This window comes from Besnoitia besnoiti, assembly GCF_002563875.1.
Source record: "Besnoitia besnoiti strain Bb-Ger1 chromosome Unknown contig00007, whole genome shotgun sequence".
NCBI classification, from domain to species: Eukaryota; Apicomplexa; class Conoidasida; order Eucoccidiorida; family Sarcocystidae; genus Besnoitia; species Besnoitia besnoiti.
This window is the reverse complement of record NW_021703915.1, coordinates 1,642,220-1,660,770: the sequence shown is the minus strand read 5'-3', so window position 1 is coordinate 1,660,770 and position 18,551 is coordinate 1,642,220. Positions and strand designations below refer to the sequence as shown.

General features: G+C 58.4%; 3 protein-coding genes and 1 non-coding gene across 4 annotated transcripts; 1 reads left to right on the top strand and 3 right to left on the bottom strand.

Annotated features, from left to right (window-relative positions):
* The first annotated feature begins 455 nt into the window (after positions 1-455).
* BESB_075670 lies at positions 456-528 on the top strand. Its single transcript has one exon. It is a non-coding gene; the product is annotated as a tRNA-Glu (tRNA).
* An 854-nt stretch (positions 529-1,382) lies between these two features.
* Positions 1,383-9,979, bottom strand: BESB_072660 (uncharacterized protein; the record flags this gene model as incomplete). The annotated part of the gene is made up of 6 exons (XM_029365639.1): positions 1,383-1,533; positions 1,795-3,616; positions 4,063-4,807; positions 5,517-5,624; positions 5,950-6,505; positions 6,927-9,979. 6 exons carry the CDS (start codon positions 9,977-9,979, stop codon positions 1,383-1,385), a joined length of 6,435 nt encoding a protein of 2,144 aa, XP_029218123.1.
* A 1,118-nt stretch (positions 9,980-11,097) lies between these two features.
* On the bottom strand, positions 11,098-11,929 carry BESB_072650 (uncharacterized protein; the record flags this gene model as incomplete). The annotated part of the gene is made up of 5 exons (XM_029365638.1): positions 11,098-11,266; positions 11,351-11,369; positions 11,462-11,506; positions 11,569-11,737; positions 11,861-11,929. The coding sequence occupies 5 exons, from the start codon at positions 11,927-11,929 to the stop codon at positions 11,098-11,100; spliced, it is 471 nt and encodes a 156-aa protein (XP_029218122.1).
* Positions 11,930-13,612: 1,683 nt separating this feature from the next.
* On the bottom strand, positions 13,613-17,396 carry BESB_072640 (PWI domain-containing protein; the record flags this gene model as incomplete). The annotated part of the gene is made up of 9 exons (XM_029365637.1): positions 13,613-13,671; positions 14,080-14,241; positions 14,381-14,542; positions 14,845-14,971; positions 15,281-15,352; positions 15,653-15,762; positions 16,257-16,337; positions 16,730-16,823; positions 17,304-17,396. 9 exons carry the CDS (start codon positions 17,394-17,396, stop codon positions 13,613-13,615), a joined length of 960 nt encoding a protein of 319 aa, XP_029218121.1.
* Between the last annotated feature and the right edge of the window lie 1,155 nt (positions 17,397-18,551).

Genomic DNA, 18,551 nt, shown 5'->3' with positions numbered 1-18,551 from the left:
GTTTATAAAACTCGTCCGCGGCATCAAGAGGCGGCCTGAAGCGCACAGAGCGTGGAGTGAGCTCCATGCCGTACACCGCATGTATAAGGCACAGAACGAGACCAGAGACGACTTGGGAAACGTATCAACAGGATTTTGTTGAATGGCCGCACAGAAGAATCAGTGTACGCCATTTTTCTTGAGGACATGAGTGTGCGGAATGAGTAGGGCTGCCGCTATCTGGCAGATAGACGTTTGTTGAACCGCGCCGCGCGCTGAGAGGCTGCCAGGTTGCCGCCGAATAAGCCGCATCCGCATTTCCCATCGTATCTCACAGGGCGACGCTGCATCGTTATCTACTGGTCTGTTTACGAAAAGCACACTGTCACGCCCTGCAGGTCCTATTGGAAGTGATAGGCATCGTAGATTTCCAGGTGCCTCGTCCGAAGTGTCGTTCATGGCCGTCCTTCTAAACATCCGCTGTAGTCTAGGTGGTTAGGATACGCGGCTCTCACCCGCGCGACCCGGGTTCAAGTCCCGGCGGCGGAATTTTTGCCGTGGTCGTTTTTCCTTTTTCTTAAGCACCTTTTTCGGGTGGCGCTTGCTAGTCACACGACACGGGAACGACAACATGCTTATCTTTCATAATTAAAACGAACTTGCACGTCCATTGTCATTGACCAAAACGTTCAACAGGCACCTTGCCTCACGTATCTGAGGGATGCGCACACGATGCCACCTGCTTACCTCAACGTACGAAGGCAGTAGCCTGCATATCTTTGGGATTGATTGCTTGGGAAGTAATTACCTTCGCGTAATCATCCGCACTGCCACTTACTGGGTCAGCGCCACAGCAGAGTGCCTGCGGGATGTAGACCTCCAGTTTCATTCCCAAATTCTTGCGGTGATATTCATCCTAACCTCGAGTATTTGCCTACCATGCCCCACAAGCAGCAAGGAAAGTATGAGCTGATGCTGCTGGTAGTGCATTCAGCGTAACGTCGGGGGCATTATGCTGTGAAGAAAGCGCTTGGTACTACTTGATAATACACCCCTGCTCGGGGAATGCTGCCTTCGGTAAACTATTCAGAGTAGCAGCGATTTCGGCGAACTTCCTACCAACGCATGAAGGAGCACCTGCTGGTTCCGATACCTTCAGCTCGCGCCAACCATTCAACCCAGCTGGCTTGCTTACGCGAGATGGCGGAGAGGAGGAACTCCCATTTTTGATTCGTCGACGCTCTCAAACATATTTTCTAAAATGTGTGGACCACCTGATCACCTGGACTGATACTTAGAGCAACCAGTCTGAACGTCTTCGGTGCGCGGACGGCAAGCGACGTCACAGGACACGCTTTTTTCTTGTTGTGGGCTGGTAGTGTGGACTGCTTACTCGTCTCGCACTAGTTCCGCACGCCACTGGACTGGCGGCGCGATGCGAGAAAAAGCGAAGCTTTCTTGAGCATTTTCTTGATAAGGAAGGAAGCACAGCTTCCGACGACTGTCGGAGCATCGTAGCCTTCGCGGTCGCTGTACTGTTTCTCAGAGCGTTCGCTGACAGGGAAGTGATGTCGATTCAAACGCAACGGCGCAAGCTCGATTCCACGCACGACTTCCCTCTCAGGAAACAAACCGGCGCCACTAGAAGGCAATCTCATACGTGGGCAGCCCGTCTGCCTCGCAATACTTCATTTAAACCCCCTCACCAAGCGTCTGTGTGCCGTTCGCGCGAGGGCGGAGTTCGTTCCTCGAAAGAATGAACCGCTAGCGTGCGTTGGCGCTTCGAATACAGGGAGTCTTCCGAGGATGCCTTACTCCGCCGGTAAAAAAAGCGGAAGCCTCCAAATGTTTGGATACTTTTTACCACGAACCAGCGCGGGCTCCTTCCCCCTCAGAAGCTCCCGGGCAATATCTTCGTGAGTCAGCGCTTCTTCAGGTACTGTCTGCGGAGTGTTGGCCTCATCGTCTGCTACCGGTCTTCCATGCTTCGTGCGGGACTCCCGTCGACCAGCGGCCGAAGATGCAATCCCGAGATCCGCTGGCGTCAAGTGCGAGGGCAGCTCTCTTCTCCGCAGTCTGAGAGGCGGGGCTACAGACTCACTGGAAACCGTGTCATGGATCAATCGCAGCATGTGAATTAGTTCTTGCTGGTCGTCCACGACGCCCGCCGACGCTTCGTTGTCTGCGTAACTGCGCGAACGCCCGCCTAGCCCCGGCTGTAGTTCCCCCGCACCCGTGTGCGACTCCCCTAACGCCGTCCGGCCGTTGCATGGGCCACCACCGCGTGGGGCCTGAGACCCCACAAGCGGCTTCTCTCCTCCCCGGATCGCCGCCCAGTTCGCCGCGTTTTCCGGCGGCGCCACATAGACATACGCGGATGCCTCTGACGGCGTGTGCTCGCCTGGCCTTTGCCGCAGCTCGCAAGCAATCTCGGCGCTGCCCCGCGCGACCGCGTCTCCTTGGCGCGAGCCAGCAGCCGTTTTACCGACTCCTCCTTGCCCCCTTTGGCTGTCCCCGTGCGCGCTGTCTAGCCGCTGCAGCGCGTGGGCCAACCGGCCCGCCAGACGGGGATACCGCACGGCAAACGTCTCCGCTTCCATCCCCCTCGCCGTCTGGGTCTCGGGAAAGCAGCCATTTCGGCGACGCCCCACCAGAGGGGTGTGCGGCTGCGCGTTCGCGGTTTCCTGATCGGCAGCGTCCGATATGATGCGCTCGGCGTTCAAGCCCCGCGTAGGCGCAAGTATGCCGGTCCTGCCGCCTCGCGGCGCTTCCCTCCCAAGCCCCAAGGAGCTGCTGGGCTGCGGGCCTTCAGGGCTCTGCTCGTAGCCCGGCGCCGGGGGCTCTGGCCGCCCTATCGCGCCCCGCCTCGCCCCTGAGCCGCCTGGGCGCTGGGCGCCCCATGCCCGGCCACTCTGCATGTCCGTGGTGGCTGCAACCGCGCAGCACAGGGAGAGATCTGTCATATGCCAGGCCCCAATGGCGTCGCCGACGCTCAACAGACTCCGCGTCGGCGCTCTGAAAGGCAAGATGCCCTCAAACGACGACGCGGATCCAGACGCTGCCGCGGAGACCTCTCCGTTCAAAGCCTCGACTGCGGCACCTCGACGGGAGAGAGCCGCAGACGGCTGCCAGCGCGAGACCTGTGGGTCGGCCGCCGCCGAAGGCAAGACGCGAAGGCGAGCGTGCGCCGCGGCCACGGCCTCGCCGACCGCCTCCGCCGGGGTCGTCGTGTCCGCAGCAGAAGGCCCAAAGTCCCCAGCTAGCCAGTAAACCGCCTGGCAGTGGTCGTTGTTGAAGAGAAGCATCGCCTGGCGATACGCCACGGTCGCGGCTGCCGCGCGGCCCGCCGCGACAGCCGCCGGGGACTGCGGCGTGAGGGCAGCCTGAGGCGAAGACGAGAAGGCGGAAAAGGCTGAGAAGACCGAAGATGAAGGCAGAGGCGCAGAAGCCGAGATCGGCGGCGAAGTCGGACTCGAGGCCTGTGGTGGCCCAAGGCCCCGGCTGTAGGATGCGTACAGATGCGCGAGGATCTTTTGGCGATTCGACAAGGGCCTGGTGAGGCCGCCAGCGGTCGCGCAGAAGGACGAGAAAGACAGAGACAAACTCGCTCCGCCGCTCTCCGCGTCTGCGCACAAGCCTGAAAAGAAAAAAAGCCAATTATTGCGTGCTGGAAAGGGAGGAAGCCGTCCCTTCCGAGACTGTGCTCCAATGCCTTCGTTCCCTCCTCTGCCTCCTTCAACACTATGAAGTGATGATGAACACGCGAACATGAAGTTGTCTAATTAGGTAGACTGACGCAGATGCATACATATATATATATATATATATATATATATATATATATATATATATATATATATATATATATATATATATATATATATATATATATATACCTCTCTATCTGTATATGTGTAGGCCTGGGGATAGGACGGATGGACCAGCGAGCCGACATCGCTGTTTGAGGCCAGGATATCCGCGTTCGGACTGGCAGCCTTTTCTAGACGCTAAATCCTGGAGCCGTAAAACATCACTCGCTGGCTTTCCTAGCGGTCCTGCGCACGTCGCTTCCTGCCGTCTCACCGTCTCTGTTTCTGCTTGCCGCCTTTCCGCTCTCTTCACCCCTCCACTTCTCGATGTCTTCGGGCGTCGCCCAGCAGCTCGGCGGAGCTTTCTGCAGCTTCCTGAGGGCCTCAAGAGGCTGGTAAAAAATCTTTTCTTCCAGGTTGGAGTGAAGCGAGGGGTCAAGGCCGGCGGCTTCCAGCCGTTGTCGCTGCTCTGCTCGCATTCTCCTGTAGTGCCTCATGGACGCCTTTCTTCTTTCCGCGCAGTCTGTTCGGTTCTCTTCCCCCCCCCCAACGCCGTTCGGCGGCCTCGCCTCTCGCCCCGCCCCATCCTCTCTCTGGCGGCTCGCGGCGTCGCGCCGGCCGAACGGCGAGAAGGCAAAGATGTCTCGGTGCCGCGGCCTCCCTTCTTCATTGAGTCCTCGCTCTACGCCTCGGGCGTGTCGCCCCGACGGCAGCGAAAAGGGAGAGAACTCGCGCAGAAACGCGTTCGCCTCCTCGCTGGCGTCGGCGTTGCTGGAATCCGACGCGTTCTCGGGGTCAGAAGAGTCCTCACCAGAGCAGCTTCCTCCGGTGCTGTCTCTGTCGAAGTCCAGCGCGCGGCTGAGGTGTTCGCGGTTGCTGGTAAGGCGCGTGAAGTGAACATAAGGCGCGACAAACGCCTCCTCCTGGTGCGGCGCGCTCGCGTCGGTTAGCAGTGCGAGAAAGCGGCGATGACTAGGCAGTACGAGAAGGTCCGAAGAGGTCAGGGGCATCCAACCAATCTGAAAAGAGCGAGAAAATCGAGCAAATCGGAGAGGCAGACAGATAGGGGTAAATGGACAAGTGAGAGGCGTCTAGGCCTGCCGCAAACGAAAGGAAAAGAGCAACGCGGAAAACAGCAGGAGGTATCGAACAAAAAATAAAAACAGGGCACCCCTGCACGCATATCATATGCAAATATGCATATATTTGCATATGGAGAACGCCAGCGTTGCAGAAAACCAAGCTACAGCTGTACCGGAAGAGCTCTCTTGAGAGGCCTGTAGAGGGCAACTGGCGGACAGCTTCTGAAACAGAAAAACCAACTCTCAAAATATTGTACTGAGCTAGAGAGCCTCGAATACTTCACAAGTGCTACCTGGTGTGCCAGAAACGATACGCATATTCGAGCTAGATACAGAGCGAGAAACAGTGCCAGAGGACCCGCGACAGCGAAACTGAGAATCTCAGGACTCTTTCAGGCCTCAGACAGTCGAACAAGTCCTTGTCAAACGCCTCACAACTCTGCGCATTTTGAGCGAGGGACGCATCAGCAGCCGCATGCGCGGCGCCTACCCCCCTTTCGGCCAACACGGGGTTTCCGGAAACGGGCATGTGCAGGCACGCTTGTAAATTATATATATATATATATATATGAGAAGCGCGGAGAAGTCGCATGGAAGAAAAGGCAGGAGGTCAGCAGAGGAGAGACGAAAACAGAAAATGACGCACCTGCGTGGGAACAGGAAGCATGGCTGTGTCAAAGAAGATCTCCCGCCCCAGCGCCCCGCCGCGTTGTTCCTCGGCGCGGAGGTCGATCAGATACAGGAGGTGTTCGTTCTGAAGCAAGCACGCAGAGTCAGCCGTGGGAAGACGAGAGAAGTGTAGAGGACCGAAGCGGACGCCAAGAATCCGCACAAAACAGCAGTGCCCTTGTAGAATCTCACGCCAGACACACGACACGAGTCTCGGAGGAAACTTCACCCGCAGTCGTACGCGACCGATTCAGCGCGGGCTCTGTCCGCACACCCTCACGCCGCGCCGATGCCGAGCCTCAGGCCGGGCGCGTGCCGTCCGTGCAGCAGCCTGTCCGCCCCTACCCCTCCCCCCTGAGTCTGCAGGCATTCTGCGACAGCACACTGCGGCAGCGGCCCCGGTTGCTTACCACGCCTCTGCGGGACACGACGACGAGCCAGCTAAGGTACGGATCCTCAGAAAACGCGAAGGCCACGAAGCGCTCGACTTTGCTGCCGCTGTGGCCGAAGCGCGCGCCCACGGGGAGCTCCAGGTGGAGCCGAAGGCGCAGCGGGGGCTGCGGGGCAGCGAGCGCCGCCGCTGAGCACACAGGGGGGGCGGGCTGAAGCGGAGACATGCCTGCCGCGGAGGGCTCGCGCGCCTCCTCCCTCGCCGCGGGCGGCTCAGGCTTCGCCGCGCAGAGGTCGGCGCCCGCAGGGTCGAGGGATTCCAGGGGCGACTCCGCAGAGGACAGAGCCGGCTCGGGTGGCCGCTGCCGCCAGAACTTCCGCCACATACTCCCTGAGGGCGCGTAGAAGGGCGCTGAGGCGAGCGAGGCTGCGGCGCGCGAGGAGGCGGAGGAATCCGGCTCGTCCACCAACTCGAGGACTGAGCACTGGCGCTCCTTCCACGCGAGAAGAAATCGGCCTTCGCGCTGGACTGCGAGGCGATCGAAGGGCGTCGACTTTGACAAACCGAATTTGTGCCTGAGGCAGCGGAAGCCCACACGAAAGCGCGGGTGCACAAGGAAGAAGACGGGATGCGAACCGAGTCCACGGGCCACGGAAACACGAAAAAGCACAGAGAAAGCAGACAGTCCGGCGAACACGAGGAATACGCCATAGGCAGCGGCCTATGTGGGCACGCGCAGGGCGACCCGCTAGAGGTGTCTCCGAGGCAAGAGTAAGGAGGGGGGGCTGTCTTTCTTGCGTCGTCTTATTCGTGCCTCGCGCCGTTTTCACAGCATCCTCATCAGCCTCTGTCCCCGCCAGCCTGTCCCCTCGCGAGACTGATGTCCCTGCTCAAGAGACTATTTCTCTCGATGTATCTGTCTGCAGCTGCGGCCTTCTCTGTCTGCCCGTCTCTCCGCGTTGACCACCTCTCCCCCATTTGTCTTCATTTTCTCACCTGGCGACCACTCTGTGGTGCAGATCGATCACCGCAACAAGCGCGTGCGGGAGCGCAAGCGCGACGAGCCACTCTTCTTCGGGGTGGACGTCCCCTGCCCCGTCTTCTTCGTTCTCAAATTCATCCGCCTCGTCGTCTTCATCGTCATCCTCTTCGCTGTCCTCCCGGCTGCTGGGGGGCCTCCGCCCCGCCGCAGAGCTTTCAGCGCCTCTCCCGTCTCGGCGCGCATAAGACGACTTCTGCTCCATCTGCGCCTCGGCGGCCGACCCAGGGGATGGCCGCAGCCCTGGCGTGAGATCCGCGAGTGTGGGCAGCCCGTCGGGGCGCGCCGGCAGAGGCAGCAACTGAACTAGATTCTCGCCACGCGTGTCTTTCCGCTTCGCGTTACCCGCGGGCTGCTGCGACAACAGCAGCTGGCGGAAGGCGCTGGTCGCGAAGTCCGCCTCCAAGTGGCTGAACGACTTGTCGGGCACCACTACATTCGTGACGCTGTAGTCGGTTCCTCGCGCGCGCCCGCGGTTCTTCTCCACTGCCTCCTCTGGCGAGCGGCCTCCGCTGGTGGCAGGCACCAGCGACGACAGGAGAGTCCTGCCGGCGCCCTTGGCCTCGGGAGCGCGGCGAGGCGACACTGGGGTGGGGTGCGTCACATGGATCCCAGCTGTCAGCCGCAACCGGAAGTCTTCTTTCTTTTTGAAGACCGCAAACGGGAATCCGACGCCGTCCTTGACCTTCCACGTCCCCTCGGCGAAGTCGCGCTCATTCAGAGGCGCGCCGGCGCCCGCGGAGGCCGCCCCAGGGGCGGGCCGCGCCGGTGGAGCCGGCGGCGACGCGAGAGTGCCATGCCCTCGAAGCGCCCCTGCGCGATCTGCGGCGCGGCTCGCGCCCGCATCCTCGGGGCACGTCGGACCCGCGTCTAGTTGCGGCGCCAGGGAGGGATCGTGCCCAGTCTCCGCCGCTGAGCCCGCAGCAGGCGACTGGGGGGCCGACGGCGCGTCCCTCAGCAGCCGCGCACCCGTGTAGGGTGAAAAGGCGGGCGACGGCGACGACGCCCGCGACCTACTAGCGAGCGAGGACGACGGCCGCGACGCAGACCCAGACAGCGCCGGAGACGACGGAGGCCCGGAGAAGGAGGACAGCGAGGATGAACGACTTCGAGGGCAGGCTGCACGCATGGTTTTTTCTGGCCGCGCAGCTGGGACTGCGGCCGGCATCGACGGAGGTGCGGCATTCGGCGGCGCATCGGCCGGCGGCTGAGGTCGCCACGGCGCACAACAGAGAGACAGCAGCTCGCTGGAGAGCAAACTCATGCACCGAAGCACGCGGTTCCCGTGGGTGACATCTAGGACCATGCGGACTGGGGGGTGGCCCTGAAAGTGCACAAGGCAATCCAAGAAGGTGCACGGGCCTGCAAACCGCGGCGAAGTCGCGCGAGAGGGCCACTTCGGCTTCGGCGGGACGCCCGGAAGCGCCTTGCCGGACGACGACGCCGCCGCGTCGTCCCACGCGTCCGCCGAGCCACAGGAAGGCCCGGTCCACGCGTCAGCGAGCCACATGCGACTGAGCAGGGCCTCCTGCTGCTCTTGCCTGTCGAGGCGGCCGGCATCCAGCACGCGGAAGTCCTCAAGACGCGCGGCAGAACTCTCCGCGAAACTTGCGACAAACTCGAGGTGCGTGAGCAGCCGCGGATATCGGCCCTCGATGTCAAAAGCAATTGCGGTGGGGACCGTCGCCCAGGGGGCCCCCGGCGGGGCGGCTCCGGCCGAGACCCGCGGCGGGCGGCGCAGAGGACTCGAGGAAGCAAGGCAGAGAGCAGAGCGGCTGTCAGCGCATCCGCCCGAGGAAAGTAAAGACGAGTCGCTGGCGCGGAAAAACGGGAGGGCAGCAAGCTGGATAATCTTGACGCCCGCGAAAGGGGACACGACGCAGAGGAGTCGGTCTTGGCAAGCGAACGCCAGAGATTCACAGCGGAAAAACTGTGGCCGTCGCTCTTGAAAAGCCGCCGCCGAGCCGTGATCGGCATCTGCGTTTCCGCGGCCTGAGGGCGCAGAAAAACGTTCCCCTCTGTCCTTTTGACGCAAAGGCGAAGACGCACAGGAAGAGGGGACTCCATTGCACGCGAGCGACGCCGCCCTTGACCGGGGCTGCCTACGAGACCGACGGGACTCAGGTGAAGCCTCGGATTCATCAAGCGAACCTTCGAGTTGCCGACTGAAGTGAAAAGAAGGGGAGGGCCGGCCCTCGCCAGTTCCTGGAGTTCGCCCTGCACAGACCTGAGGTGAGCCAGCGCGGCGCTCTGTCATCATCCCGCCAAACTGATGCCTGCGTGCAGAGCGACACATCCGACAGAGGCCGTCGGTGCAGCGGCCGCAGCAGCAGCAACAGATCAAGTTGCTGTGACACCGATCAGGCAAGTCGCCCACAACGACTTCTCGCAGGGGCAGGAGCGACCGGCTGTCGAGGAAAATGACGCACCTGCCGCAGACATCAGGGTTGTCAAAACACTGCCTCTGACGATGCTGAGTATCTTTTATTTCCTCCATGCTCTTTTCAGTCCATGCAGACATGCCGGCTCCGGAGCGAAAAGCCGCCGGGTCCCCGCTTTCACCTCTGCCATCGACTGACGAGGCGGCAAGTCGAGAAGCAGAGCCGACGCACTCCGCCTGCGCATCTGGGGCCCTCCCCTGGTCGCGGTAGGAACTCTGCGAAGCACAACACCGGCCAGAACCCTGCCTGTAGCGCACTTCGGGCTGCTGCTGAGACGCGTCTGTGCCCTTGCAGACTCCTCGTCGCTTGTCGCTGGTGCCTGACCGAAGGGCATCAGAACTCTCACCCCGCGGAGTGTTGTCGGGTGCATTACTTCGCGGCACTCGGCCGTACGCCCTGTCTAGCAAAACCTGAGTCTGCGGGTCATAGGTTTCTGTCGACACCGCGACGAGACCGTGGGCTTCCGCGATGGCGAAACAGGAGATGGCGCGGCCGCGAGGATCGGCAAACTGCTTTAGCAGTGTGGAGGGGTACGGGCGCCCCGACGCGGGGCAGGCGCAGAGGCTCATCGGATCTGGTGAACGAACGCATCCAAAGGATTAGTTCTTATCGGAAAACAACGCGCATGGAGACCGAACTGGTGATAGAGCTTGAGGCATGGTAAATGCGCCAAGGAGCGACGCACTCAAGAACTCCAGTAACCGGACGCCGGCGACGCTATAGACGAGCGGACGACGCAGAAGATCGGGAACTTGAAACATTACCGAAATGAACACAAGGGCTGCCATCGCAAAACGAAGATGGATGCAGTCAGCCGGGTTGCAGAGAGACATTAGACAGGCGAGTGCCGGTCGCCGGACTTGGGGCCACTGCCCGAAATCGCCCACTAAGACGCCAAGTCATTCGATAATATGTGCCGCCTGGTAAAGGATGCTGCAGACATCTCGGGTATACGTGGTTTAAGAGTCTCCATAATATATTATTTCGATGTAGCTCGCTTTCACGTCAAACTGCGCAATAGGCGCATGCTCACGGGAAAAATTTGGGAGAAAGCATGCACATCTCGTAGTTCTGGGCGATGTCTTGCATGCACCCGTTCCCGAACAGTGACCAGTGTGCACTGAACTGTCCGCGTGGTCGAGCTGCAAGAATGAAATGAGTTCGAATAGAATTAGTTGGCACATTGGACACTGTACATGGTATAATTACGCGAAGTATGTATGTGGAAGCAGCACATGATGCTGTAGCGCCGCGGTAACCACGCGACTCCCTTGCTTCTGAGAAAACACGCGAATGTGACAAGCAAATGCGCGTTTGCACACGGAGGCAGACGTGCACGAAGACTCTAAGAAAATCTAAAGTACGTTTTCACGCCGGTGATGGTCTACCTGGTGTATGCGTTCAATATGGTCGGCGCGTGAGCTGTCATGAAGCGTACATGCCGCGGCGCAGTTTGTTGAACAGTTGCGGCCAGCCTGACTCAGCGTGACGTCTAACGAGGTCCCCGCGCCAGATTTTTAGAAGTTTTCGCTATTGGAAGAGCTACCACCCTGGCCACATTAGCAAGGATCATGGCGTGATAGTCCCTAAACTGGGGTAGAATCTGACCCCGTCTTGTCTGGATTCATGTCTATGCTTTCCACGAGCGAGTGCGCGGGGAAGTCATTCACCGCCGTGAGCCCTCATATCAGTGATGCAGAGATACTGGCACAGCTCTTTTTTCTAGGAATCCTCCCATCACCTCGCGAAGGGCACGGACGTTTGGCATTTTTGGAGACTCTTTCACTGGGACGGCTGAAGGGGGAGGTATGAGACTGACAGCCTTCATGTCAGCCGGTTCCCCGACAGGAACGTATCTGTGCAGCGCCATGTCCCCATCGTTTCACAAACAAGACTAACGGTGACCCAGCTCACCCGTAAGGCCCCATATCAGAATATACGATTTGGCTGCTTTCGATGCTGCGTTGATTCAAGCCTGCCACTGGTTGGCCGTGTTCTGTTTGATACTAGAGTCAACCGTCCACCGCTGCTCGAATGCGAAGTGCTCTCACCAGCCGGACGGCAAGGCGGAGGCAGCGTTTGCTCTGGTTTCGCGTCTTATTGAGCAGGCGATGGCGTTATGTACCCTGAACGAGCTGTGGAGCTTTCACGACCTTACCTTTCGCTGCTTCTTCCTGCTTCGCGCGAGCGTATTCTTGATACGGAAAATAGGATGGCAGAGCGTGGCCTCCACTGCGCGAAACCGGGACGCGGAGCCTGTGATAGAGCGCAGCAGCTGAAAGCCGGTGGTTTGTCGTCTTCTGCTGGGTTCCCGCTGACTCGGTCCCCTGGAGAGCGCGAGGCGTCACAGGGCGCAAACGACCCCGGCGTTCCGGGAATTTGTATTCGATGGCTCCATTCTATGAAAACATGCTAATGGAGTGGAGTGGAGGCGTGGGCTATCAACCTACCGCCGTCTGCTGCGCCGCTGTCCTTAATGCAGGCAACACTCCCACTGCTAATACACACACTAACTTCATTATGCGTTCCAGGTGTCCTTTTAACAATGAGAGATAGACACGGGCACAATTCACGCACCGATCGAGAGTCCGCCGGAAACCCTGCGCAAACACCGGATGCTGGGTGGCGAGGTGTATTGACACCACATCAATTAGCAGTCACATGTTCCTGTCTTACCTGATGGCAAGGTTCGTCACTTGTTTGTGACAGGGACACCTCAGAACATGGCGATCGCGAAGCGGCACACCACCGAAGGGTCACTTGATGTAGTGCAAATACATGCCCTGCCATTTTCCGGACCCCGATTCCTGCTACTAAGCCTGCATCCTTATATGTATGTGACAACCACAACCTAAGGTTCGATACACTGTACCTGTAGGTAGCGCGGTGAAATGCGCACTACCCTCCGTGACTTGGCCGGTCGTGCACTGCTGCATTACACAGTGTAAATGTGTTTAGTAACAAGTCGTTTTGAATCACACTGAAAGCGAATGCGTATCAGTGAGCAATACACATCGCTCCGGAACTACCTGTTGCGTAACTGGCAGACAGTCGTCGGTGCAAGTCCTTCCATCAGGAAGGGCGATGCATTCTCTTTCACACTCAAATGAGAAAAGGCCCGCCACAATGTGTCCGTGAGTTCCTCTGATGGCCCCCTGAAGCGGACTGTGCTCGCATGTGCGGTTCGGCCAGGACGTATTCCTGTGCGTGCTCACAGCCTCATTGCCAGCAGAGCCTCCTCGTGATGACTCCAGGCGAGCCTACCCCCTAGTTGTAGACCCGGTTGCCCAATCCGGCCCACAGATTCGCTTAGTGGACCTACATTCTCCTGTGTTGCATCCTGATGCCACTAAATTATTCGCTCTAGGTGTCTGATACAGAGCAAAGCAGCCCATCGGTTAACGTGCGCGGAATAATACCGAGTGACCATTCAGGAGGCAGCGAATACATCCAACAAGGACTGCTACCAGTTTTTCTATAACTTCGCTGCCTGGAATCTCTCTTCGAAACACCTACGCTTCACTTTATAGATCAGAGCTTCACACACGGAGATTTCGACTATCCCACGGACGAGGCAAAAGGTACCGCTACAGACTCTTTAGCGCTTGCAATGCCTAGGGATACATCCACTAAGAACAGACACCGTGAGAGAAGTTTGCCGCTCCTGCGTATTGCGGCGTTCTACATAACTGCGAGAAGAGCAGCTGGCTACGGCTGTCGGGCGTCCGCCTACAGAGAAAACTGCGCGGCATTCGTATTCTCCACTCATGACCCACAATCACTTTTACTAACTTTCCTGTTCAGCAGTAAACTTGGTTGTGCAGTCTCCAGTCTTTCCCCCTCGCAAGAACCAAGGTCCGCTGATAGCTTTTCAGACGCCAACTGCCCAAGTCAACTGACTGCAAGCCGAATCAATTCGGATCGTGAACTTCGAGACGTGCGCACAGCAGAAGATCCAACTCATATTGGTCAAGAGCTGTTCCAGCAGAAGCACTACTTCTCTCCGCCAGCGTTCCTACGCTCCACGACTTGAAGACATCTTCATTTTGCACCGCAGGCTGCTGCGTGCACCTCCCCGCGACGGGGTCGCCAGTTTAACAACCGCCCACAAGAACGTAGTTTTTCTACCCTCTGAGAGTAGATATTGAAGTGTGGGAGCCGCAGAAGGTAGACTGCAGCCGCCCGCATCCTCTTGATCATATCTATCGTCGGTCCCTGGACCGGGATCTTCGCCTCCTCCTTTCACGACCACGATCGCGACCTGAAAACCATGTCGAACACACTGCAGGCCGCTCGCATACAGAGGTTGCATGTACCGTGTCCACGCCATCCCTAGCCACGCAGCAATACAACAAATAACCTAAGATTCCAACGAGGCTGACGACGCTTCGTCTCGCAAGCGTGCGGCGCGTTTGACGGCGCGTATCCACTCCAGAAAGGTAGAGCTCTTCCGCAGCTTTCGCCGTCTGCAACCTCACCGCCATTCTACGCACAGAACTCCCACCGCCGCCCTTCCACCTGTGGGCACCGCGTTCATATGCCCCTGAACATTCTCTCGCGACGACGCAGAGACGCCACCTCTCGTCATCTTCCTCCGGTCGCCGCCCGCGGGTGTCTCCGCTCCGAGGAACAGCACGCAGCGCGTAGTCGAAGGTAACACGCAACTCACCTCTGCTTCTGCTGCGCTCGCGGCTCGGCGGGCTGGGCGGAGAGCGGCTGTGGCTTCTGCTGGAGCTGTGATCTCGCCTTTGCCGTTCCTTGAAGCGGCGGTCTCTGCGGCGACGCCGGCGCCCGTAGTCGGAATCCTCACTTCCGCTCCTGGACGAGGACGCTGCAGATGGACAGAGGCAAACGAAGGCCCCGCCGATGATGTGCGACCCATACGCTTCAGAGGCAGACCTGCGCGCCCAGTCCCCCCTTTCCCCCCTGGGAGACCCCCCGATCACTGATGCGGCAGCGCGTCGACTCACGCGCGCGCCTGCGAATTTGCTCTCCTTCGTTCTCTTCTGGCGGGCGCAGGTCGACCTGCGGCACTGTGATGACTGGCTCGGAGGTGCCCGCGCCATCCCAGCCTCGCATCGTTCCACTCGTCGCAGCCGTCAAGCCGAGAGGATCCAGCGGCCCGGCCGCAGCTGCACGCAGACACATACACGGAGCTCTGCCGGCGCGCCGCTTTTTGAAGACAATCGCTCGCATGCATCCGAGACACGAGCCTTGTCGAGAGCCCGCAGTCTGGAATGCGAACCCGCAGACGGAGATTCGCGTCCGCTTTGTCTATACGTCTCGAGCAACTGCGCGCGGGATGTGAACGCAAACCGACACCAGAGTTCAAAAGAAAATCTGTGCGCGGACGAGACACGCAGGCCTCCACGACCGGAGACAGTATTGCGGGCCGCGAAACGCGAGAGCGGAGAAGAGACTGCTGGGTACTCACCCGCCGCGAGGACTGTGGGAGGCATGGACTGCGCGTGGCCGGTCGCGATGTCCTTCACCTGCCTGTTGAACTCGTCCTTCATCATCTGCTCGTGGCGCCGAATCAGCTCCTCGTTGATCTTCGCAGCCTGAACGCACGCCCGTGGGGCAGAGAAGGCGCACATCAAACCACAGACAGCGGAACCGCGTAAACCCTAAACCATGCGGGCGCCTAGAGGGCAGCTGGAAGACGAGGCATCTGCTGAACGAACCGAAACGGACTCAATACGACGCACATTTAGCAGATCCAAAGCGTGTGAGATCTAGGGGAGAAAACTGAAGCTCAACGGGAAATAGCGAGCCAGAACAAGTCCCCGCCTGCAATCAGCTCGCGAGGCCACCTAGAGAGACTGTCACGGCCCACGCTAAACAGACAAGTTCATCATTTATCCGCGTACCTCTTCTCGCTTTCGTTGCATCTCGAGCTTCTTGTTCTCCAAGAACGCCGGAGGGATACCATTTTTCTCTTTCTGCGAGAACGCCGAACAGGAAGGAAGCAAATAACGAAAAACGCCCCACGCTCGGCCGCACAACCGAAGTGGATGTACGCACTGCGTGTATCGATGAACACATACAATGATACATACATACATATACTTATATACACACACAGATGCATACATAAGTATACACATACACTCATGCATACATATATATATGCATGCAACAGCATGGGGATTTTCCTCCGTCTCTTCGCGGATGCATGCGCAAACCGGTCTGCGGGGATGCATACGGATCATTACTTCTACAAGCGAGGGTTCAAATCGTACCTGCGCGGCGAGGAGGAGCTCCCACAGTTCTTTGACAAACTGTGTGGCTCCCTTGCCGATGAAGCCTGTCATGGAAATCACGAGCTTCTTCGGGCAGAGGTAGTTCTGGCCTGAACCGTCGATAAAAAAAGGAACCGTGCAGCGTGGAACAGATATGCACGCGCACAGCCATTTCCAGTGGAGCAAGGCGCGACGGACACGAAGAAGCAGCCCCCGAAAGGCAGAGAGAGATCGGCGCAGATAGTCGCACCACAGATATCTACTATATCTACCTATGTATCTAGTCTGTCTATTTCCTTATCCATATCTATATCTATCTATCAATTTATCTATCCATATCTATATCAATCAATACATATATATTCGCACGCTTGCCGCAGACGCGGACCACGCAGAAAGCAGACGAAGGCTCCTCCTCCGCATTATCTTTGAGAAAGAAAAGCATGACCCCAGAGGAGCGGCTGTGAATGGCTAGAGCAGAGGACAGGAACGGCGCATGCACGAAGCGCATGCCAAGTTCCTCGCGCTGCCGGCCTGCCTGTCCTTTCGTGTGTCTCGCGTCGAAGAATTGCCTATTGAGAGTTTGCGCGCCAGCGGCACCTACGCGCATCGACGTCGGGCGACATCGCTTCGTCAGGGTACAGCTGCGTCATGCAGTAGGAGCTCACGATATCATCTTCGAAGCCTGCGCGACAACGAAACGAAAAAACAGAAACAAACGCGAAAAAAATCGACCACGACGCGAAACTTAACTGCGGTACTGCGCATACGTACACGAATATCCATACGTACGCATATCTCTGCAAATCCGTATAGATATCTATGCATAGATCGAGTTAGCTACATGCGCTGCGTGACCTCGCGCAGGGAAGTGTGAGCCGTCAGCTTCGCTTGCGCACGCCGACGTTCACGAAGCGTGGGACGAATACGTGAACCCTAAACAGCTCGTTCACAGATCGTTTCTCCCCCGCACAGAGCCCACAGGAGCGAATAATGAGGTCTCCCGCGCGAGCAGCAGGGCGCCGAAAGACGCAGAGCGGCTTTGAATCTCTCCCTTTGCGCCGGGAAGAGCCTCACCGAGGATCGACGTGAGTTTGCTCGTGACCCACGCCTTCATGACGTCCGCGTTAACCTTGGACATGTCAACGCGTTCCTCGAAGACAGCCGGCCACTGCAGCACGAAGAGAAAAAGAAAATCCAGTCTTTTCCCGCGAAACGCGCACGCGCATGCATGCGCACGGCCTCGGCGGCGCCTCTCCAGAGTGCGGAGGCGCGACGCCTGAGTCGCGTCGGCGCTTCGCTGCGCGCGCCGCACGCTCTCCGCTGACCTCACATCGAACTGCGTTACATCCAGCGCCAGAGAGGGCGCCGCTCTCAGGCTCGCCGCCGACACGCCAAACAGCCTACGCGAGCCGTGGCTTGGATGTCGCAAGCGCCAGTAGACGCATCGATGTACTAGTGAAAACTATACCCAGACATATATATATATATATAAATATATTATGTGTATATAAATACATATTTCTCTGTGCCGCTGACGGCTTCCTTCAGGAAAATGCGCAGCAAGAGGCCTCGAAAGAAGAGGGCGAGAGAATGGCCTGTGAATACGGAGACGTGAATAAATAAATGCGCAATGCATCAGTCAGCTTACTTTCCTCGACTCGATGATTTTGACGTCTTTGTCTTTGAAGAACGGCGTCTGTTCGCGGCTGGTGCCCCGATAGAACCCGGGTCCTCCTATCATCTGCAGAACAAAATTGAGACGTGAGTGTTTTCACGCATTTGCGCAGCTCGAAAACAGCGTGTCCATCAGGTATGCAAGAAGAAAAAGGACTTGCCTGCTTCAATGCATCAATGCATGCGCCGTCCTCAGTGCCACTACCCAGCGCACCGCCGCCCGCTCATTATGCAAGCTCTGTCTCAGTACTTTCCGTCTTTCCAACTCAGGTGCTGTTCTTCTCATGTTGTGCCTTCTTTTCCCTCCCCCTGCTGCGTGCTGACGCCTATGTGCAGCACGCTGCTGGCGGCCAACGCTCCAGGCTTTCCTCTTTCGTCCCAGTCGGCGGCGTCTCCTTACTCTGGCTAAGAGGGGGGAGAAGCGGAGAGAGAGGGAGAGTGATGAGCGTGCGCAACCGTCGCACCGAAGTGGAAGAAAAAGAGTTAATTTTCTGCGAGTCGAGAAAACGATGGGGGAGACGCCGGCGAAGAAGCTGCAGTGGGCAAAGGGACTGTGGCCCGCGGCGCAAAGACCGAAACACGGCAGAGGGGAACACGGCAGGGCGAGAAAGAAGTAAGAGACTGGAGCCCCCGAGCTGGTGCGAGGGTCGGAAATGGACGAGTCCAGGGAAGGAACTATACTGACATATATGACCTGGGCAGACAAGTGCATCGACTGCGCAAGCGCTAGCGCGGCAAAGCAGACAGGCAACGGCAGACTTTAGACGAGAAAACCGACGATGCGACACGACAAACGTCGTGTCGTATCACCGCACCCAGGGAGCAGAGGAAACTCTAAACGGCCGCGTTCAGGAGGGGAGAAAAACGGGGCCGCCGCAACGAACGAACTGGAAGCTGTCGACGGCCGCACTCTACCGCTCTGAAAACGACGAGCAGCACATGCAAAAGGGGGCGGCGGACCAAGATACGAGAGCCGCAGCCTGACTCCCTACCGAGCCTAAACAAGCCTGAAGCCAGAAGGAGAAACACACCGAAGAGCCCCCTTTTCACTGGGACAAAGCGCAAAGGCCGAAACGTCCCTGGAGTTCCTCTCGTGGGGGGTATGTACACAGCAGGAGGTCCTCTTTCTTTGCGAAAGAGGATTATGCGAAACGAACGCGTGCTTTTACATGAAAACACACGAATGTGGTACCTATGCTTCTTCCTGTTTCGCTCGGGAGCC